This window comes from Prionailurus viverrinus, chromosome D1 (assembly GCF_022837055.1).
Source record: "Prionailurus viverrinus isolate Anna chromosome D1, UM_Priviv_1.0, whole genome shotgun sequence".
Lineage (NCBI taxonomy): Eukaryota > Metazoa > Chordata > Mammalia > Carnivora > Felidae > Prionailurus > Prionailurus viverrinus.
Window position 1 is genome coordinate 102,774,334 of NC_062570.1, and position 17,278 is coordinate 102,791,611.

A 17,278-nucleotide genomic window follows, 5' to 3' on the forward strand; every position below is an offset into this window, starting at 1 on the left:
CACCCGCTCGCAAACGCATTAAGGGCACACACACCCAGGCCCTATCCCCCTGCCAGCCATCCCAAGTTCGCTCGCGCCAAACTCTAGCACACCTCACGTTTCCCACCAGTGCAGCCCCGCGCGCTGGTGGGCACTCCGCGGCTCACCCATCCGCACACTCACGTGCCCCCCTCTTCCCCGGGCCCGTTTAGAAGGTCGCGCGCAAACACTCCAGAGTCACACCTTCACAAGTGTCCTTGTGCGCGCGTGCACGCTCATACACACTCCATCTTGCACACGCAAACTCTTGCATATGCTATTCTTCTAGTCGCACACACTCCGGGCCTGGGGTCTGCGAACGGAAGGGAAAGTGGAATCTAGGAGCTCTCCCAGGAAAGAGAAATGTGGAGGCCTGGACTTTGGCGCTGGGGACGCGGCAGGAAGGAGAGGTGACCCGGGAGCCCATCTCCTCCGGGAAAGTTGGGAGGGGGGACTGGACGAGTCCACAGGGTTCCCTCACACTACTGCACCGCCGCCGCCCCCCTCCCCCAGGAAAGGATTTCTCTCGAAGCAAGGCTTCGCGAAGGCGATCGAACACCGTCCTCCGGGTTCCCCCAGGGGGGGAGGGGGTCGGGATGGAGGGGGCTGGAGAGTCGCGCCCGCCTCCTAGTGGCCAGGAGAGGGTTAAGTCGGCTGGCTAGGAAGCGAGGGAGGAGCCAGCGAGTGCGGGAAGGAGTGGGGGTGGTTGGGAAGTGCATCCTCGCTGTCCCCACTCTCCCTCGGCGAGCAGCCGGGGCGCACGGACCGACGGACTGACGGACTCGCGCGCCGCTCGCGCTGCTGGGGGGCGCTGGCACCGGGCGTCGACGGCCAGCTCCAGCCCTCCCAGCCCCGTCGCGCCCCGCCCCGTCCCGTCGGGGCCGATGGCTCCTCCCGAGGCCCGCAACCCGGGGGGCGCAGGGTAGAGCCTCGCGGCCCGGCCACACAGCCCGGGGACTCCCGGGCCCTCCCGGAGCCCCGCGGAGTCCCCGCCGTCCGTCCGGCGGGCTCAGGGAGCGAGTGGGAGCGCCCTCCCCCCGCCGCCCCCTCCCCCGAGCGTCGAGACAAGATGCTGCCCGGGCTCGGGCGCCTGCTGCAAGGTAGGGACCTCAGCCCGCCGGCCGGCCGAGGGCAACCCGGGGAGGGGAGCCGGGTGCCCCCTCCTCCCCGGGCGTGAGGGTGGGGCAGTCGTGGGGTGGGAAGGAGCCTGGGGATGCGGGGGGAGAGCTTAGCTGGGGGCCCCGCCCCCGCGCCCAGGGTGGCCGGCTGGAGGAGCGCACCCGGCTCGAGCCTGCTGGGAGGTGCGGGTAGCTCGTGACCGAGGGGGGACGCAGGGGCAGGCGGACCCGGCCCGGGCTCCACCTGCTCCGGGGGACGCTGAGGACTCTGGCCGGCTGGGGAAGCGCCGACTCAGCAACTCCTCGTGCCCCGTGCCTCAGCACTTTCCAGTCACCTGGGAAGACTGGGGGTGTGGGTAGGGGGCTGTCTGGGAGGATGGGAGGCTCGGAGGGAAACCCAAAAGGCCCTGCCTGGTAAGACAGATGGAGGGCGCTAGAAGGGGGGGGGGGGGGTTAGTTTCACGGACTGAGTGACAAACTAGGGTGTGGACCGGAGATTGGGGGTGGGGTGGGGAAGGGGTCAGAGAGAGGGGGAGAGCAAGAGGCAGTCGGTGATGGAGAAACTGGTTTAGGGGAGAGACGGAGAGAGAGGAGGAGGAATAAAGGTTAGACGGGAAAAACCTGGAGGGAAGCGGGACCCAGGTGAGGCCCGAGGAAGAGAGAAGGAGAGGGGAGACCAGGTCTGGAGGCAGATAGAGAGAAAACGAGGGAATGGGACCCAGAATCGGGAAAGGAGGATGCGTAATGGGAAAGAGGGAGGTAGGCTGGGACCCTAGGGACCAGGAAGGAAAGGGGAGTGGGAAGACGGGGAACCTAGAAACCAGAAAGGGGTGGTGGATGGAGATGGGGTGTCAGGAGCCGGGAAGAGGGTCCAGGATGAACACCAGGATCACGGATAGCGAACCATAAATGGGAGAGGGGCTGGGGCTGGGGCTGGGGCTGGGAAGGAAGGAGGGAAGGAAGAGGAGGAAGGGGACTAGAAGGGAGAGAGGTACCAGAGGGGGCTGCCTAGGGATGAAACAAAGAGGCTTCTGGTAACCACTTCCACGTGGGAAGCCCTCCATTCCCAAAGCACCTGCCTGGCACGTCCCTTCTCCCAGGCAGTGGTCGGTGGGCCAGCCTGGGGAGCTCTGAGCTCGGGGCCTTGGGGGTGGCTGTGAGGGGGCAAGGGTGAGGACATTCGAGTGGGGTGGCAGCCTCCAAAGGTGGGCACCTTGGCTGGCTGCGTGCTGCCATTTATATCTCTGGGCCCCGCCGTCGGATCCTGCCACCGCCACCCTGGTGGCTGCTTATTTTGGGGTGTCACATTCTGGCAGAGTGAGAAGCTGTTTGCAGCAGCTCTAACCCTCCGTCACCCGCATCAGTGCTTCCCCAGGCCCCTGCGTCACAGGCATCACTGCCACCTCCATCCTTCTCTGCGCCCCCACCTCCTCAGCCCCTACCCCCCTCAGCATCTGCCTGCCAGGCCGCAGCCCTTTCCCAGCCTTCTGGGTCTGGAACCGTTTGTTGTTCATCTGGGACCCTGTGCCCTTCCCGCAGAGCCAGAGCCCTGGATGCCCCTTCCAGGGGGCATCTTTTCCCAGGGCCACTCTGCCCGCTGGGATAGCACCCTGGCATCTGCCCCCCAACCCAGAGTCCATCCACCTCCTCCTCCTCAAGCTCCTTCTCTCACCAGAGCCTCGGGACTAAAAGGTGGCTCTTGGGGTGAGAACCTTGTTCCTGAGCCTTAGTACTCCAGGGTGATAGCCCAGAGTCCTTGACAATGGTCTCTCGGTGAATGGATACTTTTTGGCTCTGGGCCCCTCAGCCTTCCGGGATCGATACCATGTACTGGCCTCTCTCCGCTCCCCTGGCAGGTCAATCCTCGCCCTATCTCCTGGACACTAGTCATTCCTTTTTGACTCCAAAATGGGCCGTCCCTTACAGTAGCCACAAGCTGGAGCCCAGAAGAGGAAATCTGCAGAGAGCCTGGGTCCCTTCTTTGCTCTCACCCGGAAGGGCATCATGGCTGGCCCAGCCCCGTGCACCTGGGTGCAGTTTCTGTCTCCCTTTACCTTAAGGGCAGTGACTGTCACACTCAGGTGTAGGTTCTGTGGATGATATGGGGTCTCCAGCTGCAGGACCTGGGGCAACTCATTTTCTGTGCCTGAGCCTCCCTCCCCTCGCCTGAAAATTGGGGGCAATAATATTGACCTCAAGGCGTTATGTTACATTATACTGTATGCGTAAAGACACTATTTCTCTACGTAGAAATACCATGCCTGGAGCACAGTAGGTGCTTAATGACAGATGGCTTCTGCCCACCCCTGCTCTGCGCTCCCCTGCGGCTCTAGCCATCACCTGCTGACTTTAGAAAAAAGGAAGAGGAGGAAAGAGAGAGGACGGGGTGAGCCAAGAGGGTGGGGGAGGCTGTCACCACCAGCTTTCCTCTGTCCCTTATAAGTAGTGAGGGCTTCAGTGAACTGAAGGCTTCAAGAAAGATATTAAAGGCAGACTGTCAGACATTCATGTCAGGAGGCCTGAGCTGCTCACTCAGAAACTGACCCTTCCCCTTTCCGGCCCTCAGTGGCACTGCCTGTGAAATAAGGGTTTTGGCCACTGACGTACCCACTCCCCCTTCCAGCTCCGACGCTCTGTATCTTGCCCTGGCCTTTGCTAGGGAGTCACAAAATGGGAGCTGGGAACAGACATGTGGTCCTCAGGGAGGGAAAGGAGACAAGGCCTGGAGGGAAGGAGTAATGGTGAGGAGCCGTGGGAAGCAGGGGGTGGGGAAGGGACCGTGTGGCGAGAAGAAAAAGGGCTCACACCACGGGCACAGACCGAGGGCGGAGGAGGGAGAGAAGTGCGGCCCACCAGCCCCCACTGCCTCTGCCCAGGAGCGCTCCAGCAAGGGCCAGGGGTGGGGGGCAGAGAAACCCAGCGCCCCCCACCTTCCCCTCCTCCTTGCCTCCAGTGAGAGCCGCAGCCTGAATTATGGATGAGGCTCCTTGGGTTACAGCTGCTTTGCACGGCAGAGAGGGCCAGAAATGGTAACAGAGTCACTGTTACGCAGCAGCTGTCACAGAGGGGCCCCCTGCTCAGGGCCCCTCCTCAAAGACCCTGCAGGGAACACCAGCTCCAACTTGGGGCAGTGGGCCGTGATGGAGGGGCCGATACAGGGGCAGGTGGAGGGGGCGTGGGGAAAGAAGAGAGGAGCCCCCTGATGTGGGCAAGCAGGGGGCCAGGGAGTTGTGAGTCAGCCCCGGCACCCTTGGCCTCTAGGCTGGAGGAGACCCTGGGGCCAGTGAGTGGCCCCTGACTCTGGAGAGCGGTGGGATTGCACATCCTTCCCCTGTCTCTCCTGGGATACCGGGCAGCCCTGGAGGCTGAGGGAAGAGCTCCCTAATCCTCTGGAGGGCTGTGGCCTTCAGAGCTCACACTCTCTTGTGAGCTTGTGGATAAGGGGTGGGATTAAGGATCAGAAAAAGGATTTGACTTCCCCTGGTGTCAAGTCCTTGGGGAAGCAAGCTCAGAGGGGGACTGCTAAGAAGAGAAGTGTCCTGGCCAGGCATCAGGAGACTCCTTTTTGGTCCTTGCCCCATCAACCACTTTGCTGTGTGACCTTGGGCAAGTTCCTTGCCCTCTCTGAGCCCCAATGTGCCCTCCATAGAATAAGAACTTGAACCCGATGAGCCTGGAGGACCTTTCCAGCTCTGAGATCTCCTGTTCTAAGCCCCAAACCTCAGTCCTCGTGAAACCCACCCAGGGTTCCCTGCTGCGCTCCCTGCCCCCCCCCCCCCCCCCCCGCCTGGTTCAGATGAGGGGTGAGAGACACGCCCCTCCACCCCACGTGGCTCTGAAAAACTCAGGAGGAGAAAGTAATCGTGAAACGCCGCACGGGGGAGGGGTGAGAAGGGCCGAGAAACGCGGAGGTGGTGTGAAGGAACGGAACAGCAGCCGCTGTGTCACTGAGTATTACATCACACCCAGCCTACACACGCACGGGGCCGCACTCACACACACGCGGAGTGCAGCCGGCACACGCTCGCACGCTCGCACCGCACAGCGCCAGGAGGGGCCCGGTCAGAGTTGGGGTGGCGCCCGAGGTGGGGGAACAGGAACACCGCACACATCAGGCATGGGGTCTCCCGCCCCCGCACCTGTGTGTACCCCCTGGCGAGGAGGCGTGGCAGAGGGTCCACGATACCCACGCCACACCCCTTGCCTACCATCACACACACACACACACACACACACACACACACACACGCGCGCGCGCGCGCGCACACACGCACACACACGCCACACGGCAACCTCTAGAGCACAAGGCACCACTTAAACTCACAGACCCTCGGTTTCTCCCCTGGAGTCTCTGAGGCCCAGAAAGCCCAGAAAACCTCGGGTCCTGGGTCCAAGCACCCATCTCCCTCCCCTCGGCCTTCATGGGCCTAATACATTGCTTGAAGCAGAAGGCTCTCAGTCTATGTGTGCCCAGGGAATCAGTGTCCGGGTTGTGGGGTGGAGGCTCCCCTTCACCCCAGGCCAACATGCCAGCAGAAAATCCCAGGAGTCATCTGGAAGTCATGGTAAAGGGCAGAGGTCAAGCTAGGTCCAGTCCACAAGCTTACGAGCTGCAGGGAGGGCAAGAAGACCAGGGGACAGGGATGGACGAGGGGGTCCTGCACAGGGCTACAGGGGGCCTAGACTCGGCTCTTTAGCCCCAGGCCCTTAGGCCTGCTTCTCCATCTGTATCATAAGAAGGCTGAGCTATTTCCAGTATTCAAGTTGCTTGAAAATATATATACGTATATGCATCTTTAAGTGACTTCGAATGAGAACAGCGTGTGGTATAAAAATGCAGATTCCCAGGCTGCCCCCAGGAATTCCGATGCTGCAATCTTTCCAGGACCACCCAGCTGATTCTGTTGCAGGCGGCCGCTGGCCCCAGATAGAAATGCACTTGCCCCTGGTCCCTAAGGGGCCTTCCAGCTTGGAGAGGCCCTGGTTCTTCCAAGGTGAAAGGTGAAAGCTGCCAGCAAGTGAGGGAGGGGGCTGCAGGCAGCAGTGGATTCTGCAGGGCCAGACCCCAGGTCAGCCAGAGAGGGCCACCATGCACGGGCCTTAGATTCACCAAGGCTCTCAATTTAGTTCCAGCCGATCTCAAATGGGGGCGACTCACTCCCCAAGGGACATCTGGCAATGTCTGGAGACATTTTGGTTATCATAACCAGGGGGCAGGTGTGACTGGCATCTAGCGGGTAGAGGAATACCCGAAATAGGACATCATATAGGACTGCCCCCGGCAGCAAAGAACCATCAGGCGCACCACACCGAGGCGGGGCGGGGGGAGGGAGCCCTGGCAGTCCACATGGCCAGACCTACCACAGTGGAACCAGTTGAGAAAAGACCACCACTCGTCAAACGACGTTAAACCTCGCTGTCTACAGTGCCCTCTTGGCATCTCTTTATTTTTTAACACACCAGGAGCCTCAAAAATCAGAAGTGGCTGGGGCTTCTCGCGACTCTAGGGATGCACCCAGAACCCCTCCCCGAGAAGCCCTGCGGTGAGGTGTCCCCCGCACCCCGCGCTGGCCCACAGCCCACCCAGACCCGCCTCCCTCTCCCTGCAGGTCCCGCCTCGGCCGGCCTCCTGCTGATGCTCCTGGCCCTGCCCCCAGCGGCCCCCAGCTGCCCCATGCTCTGCACCTGCTACTCGTCCCCGCCCACCGTGAGCTGCCAGGCCAACAACTTCTCCTCCGTGCCGCTGTCCCTGCCGCCCAGCACGCAGCGACTCTTCCTGCAGAACAACCTCATCCGCACGCTGCGGCCCGGCACCTTCGGGCCCAGCCTGCTCACCCTGTGGCTCTTCTCCAACAACCTCTCCACCATCTACCCGGGCACCTTCCGCCACCTGCAGGCCCTGGAGGAGCTGGACCTCGGCGACAACCGGCACCTGCGCTCTCTGGAGCCCGACACCTTCCAGGGCCTGGAGCGGCTGCAGTCGCTGCATCTGTACCGCTGCCAGCTCAGCAGCCTGCCCGGCAACATCTTCCGCGGCCTGGTCAGCCTGCAGTACCTCTACCTCCAGGAGAACAGCCTGCTCCACCTACAGGTGAGCCGGCCCCGCCCGGGGCGCGCGCGCATGCGCAGAGCTCTCCCAGGACCCCTGGCCGCTCCGTCCAGGTGCCCATGGGGACACCCTTCCTGCCAAAGCATCTCTATTTCTCTGCCCCTTCTCTAAGTTTCTGTGTCCCTCTCACTCTCTCCAGGCGGGGTTCTCTTTTGTTTTCTCTCCTCTGTCTTCCTGTCTGTGCCTGTTTGGATCCCTTGTTGCCTCTCTCACTAACTCTCCAACCCCCCATCTGTCTCCCTCTGCCCGGCTGTCTGTCTGTCTATCCTTTTCTGTCCCTCTCTGCCTCTCTCACCAACTTGCCTCCCCCATCTGTCTTCTTCTGCCTCTTCTGTCTGTCTCCCTTCACACGCCCACCCCACACACTCCCCCATGTCTGTCTGGGTGTATGTGTGTGTCTCTTTCTGTGATCCCTCCTTTCCCCCTTGGCTGCCTTCGGGGGGCTCTGCCTTTCACTGGGCACCCAGCCCGAAGGCCTTTGTGGCTGATTTTCTCACCTGCCCCCACACCCTCCCACGTCCCGGGGAGGAACAGCAAGAGGGCAATGCCCCTACCATTATGCCCCATGGGAGGCTCTGCCTCTCTCCAGCTCACTGGGTAATGGGACGAGGGCAAGTCCTCCCCTTTCTGGATTCCTGTCCCCCAGACCTGGCATCCCCGTGCAAGGAAAGAAGGAGAACAAAAGGGTAAAGGGCTGTTAAGTAGCTGGAAAATGGATGCTCTGGAAACGGAAGGAATAACAGTAATTGCTATTTATTGTTATTGTCATTGATCTAAATATTGTTTATTGTTGTTGTTATGCTGACTGTTTGACAGCCAGATCCTCCCGTTCTATTTCCCCAGGAAGCAATCACACACCCTCCAAACCACTCTGGAAGAAATTCCTCCCTTGGCTACATAGCCTCTGGCTGGAAAGGGGGCAAGGACATCCAAATTCTCCCCTCTCCCCACATAAGCCTGGAAGGCTCTTGCTCCTCCCCAGGTCGGTGCCTGCCTGGTCTCACCAGTGTGCCAATTTGAACATCAGGTCAGTGTTGACGTGGACAGAGTTCATGACAATACCCTAACAAACCTGCGTCCAGCACCCATTATGGGCTGGGTGCCGAGAACTCAGCAGGGAACAAAACAGACCAAGCTCCCTGCCTTCAGAGATAGCATTCTAGTGGGGGGAGACAGACAAGAAGAAAAATGCAGAGGATGCTGGAAATCTTGTCACGGCTATTATCACTGCAAAAACAATGATAACAGTAGCATCCACTACTGCTCAGTGGGCACACTGTGCGTCTGGCACAGGCATCGACAGGCATCGACTCTGGTGTCGTTTACAGGCGTGTGACAAATTTTGACCGTCCTGAACCCCAGTTTGCCCATCTGTAAAACGGGGGCAGCAACAGCCCCCATCTCCCAGGGATTTTATAAGCGTTCAGGGCATGAATAATTTGTAAGGCACTTAGAATAGTGCTTGGCATACGGTAAGCACTATATAAATGCTTGTTAAAACACTATTTTAAAAAGAGAAACAAACCTCATTTAACATTGGTCTTGGTGAAATGGCCCATCTTGGACCCAATCCTGGAGATTTGGGTCAACCTCATGGATTATCCTGAGGCCATGAGTGGGTCCCAGAACACTCCCTCCCTTTTCCTGCCTGCCTAAATTCGCCTCGGATCTCAGGGTGTATGAAGTCTATTCGGCCACCTCACCTCATTTCCGTAGCCCCGTTGGAGGCTGCTTCCTCCACAGATGAGGAAGTGGAGGCCGAGAGTCCCAAAGACTTTGTAGATATAAGGCCTCTTCCCGCGAAGTCTCTTAAACCACTGCACAGAGTCCACGTGACAGGGGGCTAGCGTGTCCCACCATCTCGCTGAGCCTCACGGGAACCTGGCAATAGGGACACGGGATAGAAGCTCCTGAGGCCACTCAACCAGGAAGGGCGGGTGGCATTCGAGCCTGCGCCCACTCAGACTTCTCCACCGGGCTCTGTCCAGGCACAGGAAGTACAGCAGTGTGGGCTCCCCTTTGAGAGCACGCGCCTTGGAGTCTGCTAAACCGAGGTTCAAATCCTGGCTCCCGTAGGACTTAGGACAAATTACTCAACCTCCCGGCCTTCCATTTCCTCGTCTCTAAAATGGCAATCGTGATGGTACTTAACATTTATCTAGGACATTTTGTAAGGTGGAACACTTAGCCCCGAGCCACACTCAATGCGGGTGCTATCATCATTATCCTATTACAGCCAGTAGTTCAACAACTACTCCTATGGAGCCCCTGACCTCCTTAGCAATATAGATCAGTTGGTTCAGAATGACGACTTTGGGGCCCGAGGGCCCGAGTTTGAATCCCCCTGCTCTATTTTCTGACTTACTGAACTTTAGGCAAGGTGCCCCCCCCCCGAACCTCAGTTTCCTCATCTTTAAAGGGGGGGGGGGGATAAAAGTAATACCTGCCACAAAGAACGGCTGTAAAAAGCAAATGCATTTGTGTATATAAAGCATATAGTTCAGTGCAGAATAAATCATGTCATGATGACATGACCCTCCATCGACCCTCAGGCCACGAATGGCAGCCAGACCCTGAGGTTAGGAAAGGCCTAGGCAAAGGGGTCTTGAGTGGACACGGTGAGGGCGGGGGGTCCCCTGAAACAGGACATGTGTGTCAGGCACCCCTTGGTGTGAACGGTGCTGTGGATCATGGGAAGGAAGTGTCTCCGCACCTGGCCCTTCATAGAGGAGAAAGAGCCAGCCTCTGCCTGGGAGATGCCATAGGCAGGTGAGGAGACACGCGGGCGGGGGTGAGATCCACAGAGTGCAGGTGTGACCCAAGATGGCGCCTGCCCAGAGAGGGGAGCTTCGGAGGCGGTGAGAGGGCCACAGCTTTTCAGGAAGAGGAAGGTGGAGGTGGGATGGGGTGGAGTTTCTCATGGACCGTCTGTTGTAGGCCAGGCACGGCACCAGGGGGGGTTCGCTCATCAGTGGATATTTACAGAGCACCTGCTATATGCGAGGGATTCTGGCGGCGAACAGAAACAGTGTCCCTGCTCTCCTGGAGCCGATGTCCTACTTGAGGAGAACCAGATGATACAGACACCAGGTCTCTCCTTTAATCGTTACAGCCTGCACGGTACGCAAGGGCAGTCTCTGCACTCTGGCAGATCCGAATTGAAATCCCAGGTCCACTTCTGATTTGCTGTGTGGCTCTGGGCAAGTTACTTGACCACTCTGAGCCTCACCGGGCCCATCTGTAAGGTGGAGAACATGACCTGCGCCTCAGAGGTTTGTTGTAGGGGCGAAAGCACATGCTGCTTGCAAAAGGCTCCGCACGATGGGCGGCTCAGGGTAGGCGTCATTCCCCCCATTTAGCAGCTGAGGACGCTGACCCTCAGCAAAGCTCAGGCACCAGTCCAAGGTCACCCAACTGCTGAGGAGTGTAGCCTAGCATTGGCCCCCGTCCGCCTGACCCCAGAATCCACATCCACATTCCACCATACACGGCTGGTGGACCCCTAGCCAAGTGGCTTGCCTTCGGGGAGCCCCACTCTCCTGTTCTCTGGAAGGGACATAATAATGTTATCGGCCTCGTGGGGTCACGATGATGGAGTTGCTACATGGGACTGGGCAGCACAGAGCTTGGCACACAGTGAGAGCTCAGCAAGTCAGCTGCTTGACGATGCTGACGCAGACGATGACGGTGACACCTGGCACAGACTGGTGAGCATTGTGAGTGGGGGTGCCTGGCACAGAGCAGACACTCAATACAGTTTTGTTGAATGAATGAGGTACATTCCAGGACTCACTTACTCATAAATATCAGATGAGGTTGGATCTTAATGATCAACCATCTCCAGTCCCTTGTTTCACAGATGAAAACACCTGAGGCCCAGAGAGGTTCGTGGAGCTGCCCAAGGTCACACAGCCCAGCAGCTAGCACGCCAGAGACTGGAGCTGGGAGGGTGGAAGGCAAAGTGAAGAGCAGAATGCTGGGGGGGGGGGGGGGGGGAGGCAGGGCAGGGATGCTGCCTTGCGATTCCAAATGGATGCAGGGAGCTGTGAACTGACCTGGGGGGAGGTGAGGGAAATGTGGTTTTCCGAGATGGATGTGGATGACTTTAGCAACCGCTCTCAGCCCTGAGGGAGGGGGTGATGTGGGGGGGTGGGGTGGTGGTGAGGGTGAGGGCTGTGAAAGCCAAGAGCTTATTAATGCACAGAGAACGTCTGAACAGGGAGAGAGGAAGGCCCGGATTTGAGAGCTGCAGCCCAGGAAGTGGCTGTGGGATTTGGCAACAGCTTGCATGAGGGGAGGGGTGCGGACCCCCAGACGGAGGCTCAGCAAAGGGAAGGCCAGGACTTTTGCAAGAGGGAAAGGGGGCAAGGAGAAGAGGTGGGAATTAAGGCATTTTGTAGCCCCCAAGTTGGGACTGTGGGTCAAAGGCGCCTGAATTTCTGGGTTGTCTGAACCTCTGGTGCTCCCTTCCTGACCTCTGGAAGTCCCCAAGTGCCGATTACCTCTGCTTCTACTCCCGCCCCATACTGATCCTGACCAGGGATCTCTGGGTGGGGCCCACTATTGCTAACACTCCATAAAAAAAAACAGAAACCCTAACTAGGTGTCTCAGTGGAAGGGTTTCAGAGCCCACTCCCTGAGGGGGGGGGGGGGGGTGGCCAGGAAGACAAGGACAAGGAAGGCCAGACAGGGACAGGCTGAGGCCACGGCTGTGCAGAGAGCCCACTGGAGACCTGAGCTGGACACACGGGGTGGTGGCAGCAGGGGGCAGAGAACGATGGTGTCAGAGACAGCCAAGAAGGTTGAGGGGACGGATCTCAATGTGGCCAAGAAGAGGGTTCTTGGCAGGCTCAGTTCCTGTAGCAGAGAGGGCGGAAGGCAGATGGGAGGGGGCGAGCAAATGCGGGAGCTCAGGAAGGTGGAGGCTGTGGGTGTGGGCTAGGAGTCAACGCCCTCCCCCCACCTGAGAGCCAGCGACCAGGCTCCTGAGTGGGATGGGCGGGATCATCCCCCCTGGCAGGAACCGGTGGGAACCACAGCCTGGAAACAGGACCTAGGGGTGAGCTGCCTTGAGCACAGCATATGCTCTTATCGCTGGGAACTAGACTTCCTGGGCCTGCTGACCACAGCGATGTCCCGCACAGAGGGGTGGATCTCATTGCTGGGGTCCTGGGCCCTTCATCTCTCTGGGTCTTTGTGCTTTCCTCCATAAAGAGTGGCTGGGCCGGTGGACCCCAAAGCACTGACTCCCAAGTCTGGCTGGCCATCACCAAGCTGGTGAGCTGGATAAAATGCAGAATCCACCCCCCTGCCTCCTACCCACCCTCCCCTGTGCAGCATACCTAGACCTATTCCCTCACCCCCATTAATTCTGAATCAGAGCTCAAGATCCTTCCAGCACTAACTTGGCCTGATTCTGGGACCCCCCCCAGCCCCAGGCAGGCAGGCAGGCAGGCAGGAGGGGCAGCCCCTCTAAGGGGACCAGTGATGCAGGGAATCAGACAGCAGGTTTCCTTCCCCTTCCCTGCTGCCTCCGGGGGTGGGGGGAGGGGGGCTGATGCTTGGTGCCATTAATTTCCCAGCCAAGTAGAATAGCAGAATTTTTGAGCCCCACGAAGCTCCTCTCTGCTAGAGGAAAAGGGATGGACCTAATTGTAACTGAGACCCTACTGTCGTAATAACCACCGTTTATTGGTGGTGGTCTGTGTGCCCAGCGGGTACTGTATCCTTCCAGCATGATCTCACCTAACCCTCAGGTTGTTCTCTGGGTTATACATGCTGAGGAAACTGAGGCTAGATGAGGCTAAAGAACGTGCCCGATGTAACACAGCTGGAAAGAGGGCAAGCTGCATCCGAAGCCCTGGGCTGTCACTCCCGAGCCTGTGGGCTTCACTGGACCGAATCCCAATGTGCCAGGCACTGTGCCCAGCACTTCACCCATCTGCTCTTTGTGTGGATCGTCTTCTTTAATCCTCAGAACAAACCCGGGAGGAGGTACACTCATCCCCATTTTATAGATGCGGAAACAGGCTTAGAGAGATTACTGGCACGGCCAAATCAGCAATCATGGCCAACCCACAGAATGCCTACCCCTGTGGAAATCCTGTTCTAAGGAACTGAGTGTATGTTGCTTATCTAATCTCCACATCTCACAGGTGAAGAAACTGAGTCAGAGATCCTGAGACTCGCCCCAAGTGGCACAGTCAGGACTGCTGGATCCAGGGCTTGAAGTCAGGCAGTCTGGCTGCCCCGTCTGCATACTTAAGCAAACCCGGGGTTCTCCTCCACCAAGTGTGGTCCTCGGACCAGCAGCATCAGCACCACCCGGGAACAGAGCCTCAGGCCGCACCCCAGACCTGCTGAATCAGGAACCCAGGGGGCAGCACGCAGGCCCCTGCAGGAGATTCAAAGCACTAGCGGTCTAAGAACCACTGCCCTCAACCGTATCGCGTTCCCCACCTTACCCTCTCCGCGGGTGAGGGGAGGCAGGATTCAAACACAGGACTCCGAATCAAAAGGTCAAACCCTTTCCGGTCTACCGCAGCGCTCCCCCTCCCCTCCCTCCTCTCCACCCGCCTCTAAGGACCGCTCTCTTCTCTCCCTCCTCCCCGTCCTCCCCCCCCCCCCCCCCAGGATGACCTGTTCGCGGACCTGGCCAACCTGAGCCACCTCTTCCTGCACGGGAACCGCCTGCGGCTGCTCACGGAGCACGTGTTCCGCGGCCTGGGCAGCCTGGACCGGCTGCTGCTGCACGGGAACCGGCTGCAGGGCGTGCACCGCGCGGCCTTCCGCGGCCTCAGCCGCCTCACCATCCTCTACCTGTTCAACAACAGCCTGGCCTCGCTGCCCGGCGAGGCGCTCGCCGACCTGCCCGCTCTCGAGTTCCTGCGGCTCAACGCCAACCCCTGGGCGTGCGACTGCCGCGCGCGGCCGCTCTGGGCCTGGTTCCAGCGCGCGCGCGTGTCCAGCTCCGACGTGACCTGCGCCACCCCTCCGGAGCGCCAGGGCCGCGACCTGCGCGCCCTCCGCGACGCCGACTTCCAGGCCTGCCCGCCCGCCGCGCCCACGCGGCCCGGCAGCCGCGCCCGCGGCAACAGCTCGTCCAACCACCTGTACGGGGTGGCCGAGGCCGGGGCGCCCCCCGCCGACCCCTCCACCCTCTACCGAGACCTGCCCGCCGAAGACCCGCGGGGGCGCCAGGGCGGGGACGCGCCCACAGAGGACGACTACTGGGGGGGCTACGGGGGCGAGGACCAGCGGGGGGAGCAGACGTGCCCGGGCGCTGCCTGCCAGGCGCCCCCGGACTCCCGCGGCCCCGCGCTCTCGGCCGGGCTGCCCACCCCTCTGCTTTGCCTCCTGCTCCTGGCGCCCCACCACCTCTGACTGCGGTGCTGAGACTGAAGAGGCCATCGTCAGCCCCCGCCCACCCGGCCCGGCTGAGGCCGGCCGGGCCCTGTCCCCGCCCCCGGCCTTGCTGCCTTCCTGTCCCCTCCCCTCTCCTCTCTTCCCAGGGGACCCGGCCTGGCCAGGCCTCTCCCTGCCTCCTGGGCTGTTGGCTCAGGGCAGCCCCCGGAAGTCAGGACGCGTCTGGTGGCTCAGCCCTGTTCTCCCCAACTCCGGCCATTAACTCTTTCCCACCCCAAGGCTGGGGTGGGACACCCCAGGCAGCCGCTGTCCCCTTCTCCCAGTGCCCACCGTGGACGAGAGGGGCTTTCGTCCGCAGAGCATCTTCCACCAGCAGAGCCTTCGGAAGCTCCCGAGAAGGGAGCCCCACCCAGGAGCCCTTTGGAGGGATGCCTCACTTGGGGCCAGGCTAACCCGAGGCCCCTGCTTATCCTAGCCCCCCTCAACCTCCTGACACCGGAGGAATACTTTTCTCCTAAGTCTACCCGGGACATTTTTTAGGGTGCCCGGAGAGAACTTTCCTCTCCACCGTGGCCCCCGTGTGGTGAAGATCAACATAAGTTGTTTGGGGAAAAAAAAATTTATTAAAAAATTCTATTATTTTACTTTCTTCTGTAAGATTTGTTGGCTCAGGACCTCAAAAGAGGGAAGAGGGCTTAGCACCATCGGGATTTCAGGGCCAGGAGGGTTAGAGAGAGGGGATCCATCCCATGCCATCAAAGCGCTTCTTGCTGGCTGGAGCCCGTGTGTATGCTGCTCCCCGACGATGAGAAGCTCAAGACTGAGGAAGAGGGGTGTTTGCAGAGCCCCAGGCAGGCCAGGTGAAATCTGACAGCCAAGAGTAGGGGCTGACATCACCTCACCTCCCCATTTGTCCCAGAGAGGCAGCTACAGCCCACCCTGGGTTGTCTGGCCCCTGAGGAGCTAACCCTGGGGAAGGCCTGCAGCCTGGTTAACAGCTCCCTCGCAGGCCCTGTTCCTTCAGGAGGGAAGAGCATTTCTCACCTCACCCTGCAAGGAGAAATAACAGACATCCACGGTCACAGCCAGCCCAAACATGGCTTTGGGCAAATCTGAAAAAGGCACCTCTTCCTCAGGGGAACCCAGCCCCACAGCACAGCAAACACCTTAGCAAGCGGAGCCTAAGGCTGAATTTCAGCTCACACTGGCCCCGTTGGCTGAGTGCCTTTGTGCAGTGTGCAGCCTAACCCTACAGGTCAGTGTTCTCTTTCCCATGGCTCCTGCAAGGTGGGATGGACCAGGTCAGAGAAGCACTCCTGCAAGCAGGTTAGAAGACAGACTGAGGTCCTAGGGTGACCAGAGGTACAAGAGTCCCAAGTTGGGGTGTCCTGCTGGCTTGAGGTATGACCAGAAGCTTCATCTTTCCAGTGTGTGAAGGGGAGACTGAGGGGAAGGAAAATGCTCGACTAAGAAGGACTTGGGATGGAGCCTAGGAGTGAGTCTCACCAGAGCAACCTGGAGAGAAGGTGGATGGTTTACATTTAGGATTAAGAAGCTACCTTGGGGGGTGGGAGTGGCAAGAGAGGGGACCCAGATGCCAGTGCTCAGACAGGAGGGGTGCTGAGGTTCTGTGACTCTGGCCGGGCAAGTCAGAAGGCTGGCCAGGAGAGGAGGCAGAAACAGGAAGGAGTGGACACTGAAGGCCTGAGGCAGGCCGACTTTGGATAGTGTGTGGGGTGAGTGGGGAGATAGTGAAAACCGCTAGCTAGTCAGGAACCTGGGGAGCTCTGGGTCAGGGGTCTCCCAGGTGCCTGTGTCAGGCTGACTTTGAGGAGGCTAGCTACTGGGACCAGGGGGCCAAGAGCTCTGATGGAGGATGAGCTGCTGGGGGCTGGGCAGGGCAAGGGAGGGTGCTGGGAAATCAGATGCAGGCCGTCCAGGTCACAGAATTATCGTTGTGAAATATTCATGGGCCTTCGGTCCAGATTCTATTTCAGAACAGTGAAAGCAAGAGGAGTGTGTGAGCCTCAGGAAGAAACCTACAGCAAAGCCTCTTTCCACCACCCCACCCCCACCAGCCCAGACAGACCCACGGACGCCCATCACGTGCACACCCACGCTCACACGCTCTCTCACACACACTCACACAACGCAGAGCTACGGAGCACGTGCAGGCAGGCTGACACCCACGGGTCCCACAGACAGGCAGATGTACCCCAAATACCGGCGTGCACGCATAGCCGCACGGCCACCGAAACAGGACTCCGTGCACCGACCACCTCCAGAGATCTCACTGGCACAGACCCCCAGCGTCTCCAAACAACTCAGAGTCACAGCCTTGAACCCCACACCCTGAAACAGGAGGGGCTGTTAAGACCGTCCAGTCCAACCGCCGGTGCTCTGATGGGGAAACTGAGGCCCAGAGAGGGGAAGGGATTTGTCCAAGACTCCCCACCCTGGAAGGAAACAAAGCATCGTTCACCTCTACCCACATTCTGCATTGTCTGCCAGGCCCCCGGCTGGCTGTGCTTAACTCCTCTCTCTAATGTCCTGTGTCGGCTCACTTACCCAGTTCTGTCTCAACCCACCCCTTCCTTTCCATCCCCCCACCACCTCCCTGCTTCATCTCCTCATTACCTCATGCCTAGAATACAGAAGAAAATAGCAA

The 17,278-nt window shown here is 59.6% G+C and overlaps 1 protein-coding gene across 1 annotated transcript; it reads left to right on the top strand.

The window, feature by feature from the left end:
* The first annotated feature begins 731 nt into the window (after positions 1-731).
* On the top strand, positions 732-15,254 carry RTN4RL2 (reticulon 4 receptor like 2). The gene is made up of 3 exons (XM_047877947.1): positions 732-1,118; positions 6,746-7,227; positions 13,879-15,254. Exons 1-3 carry the CDS (start codon positions 1,088-1,090, stop codon positions 14,626-14,628), a joined length of 1,263 nt encoding a protein of 420 aa, XP_047733903.1. The 5' UTR covers positions 732-1,087; the 3' UTR covers positions 14,629-15,254.
* The last annotated feature ends 2,024 nt before the right edge of the window (positions 15,255-17,278 follow it).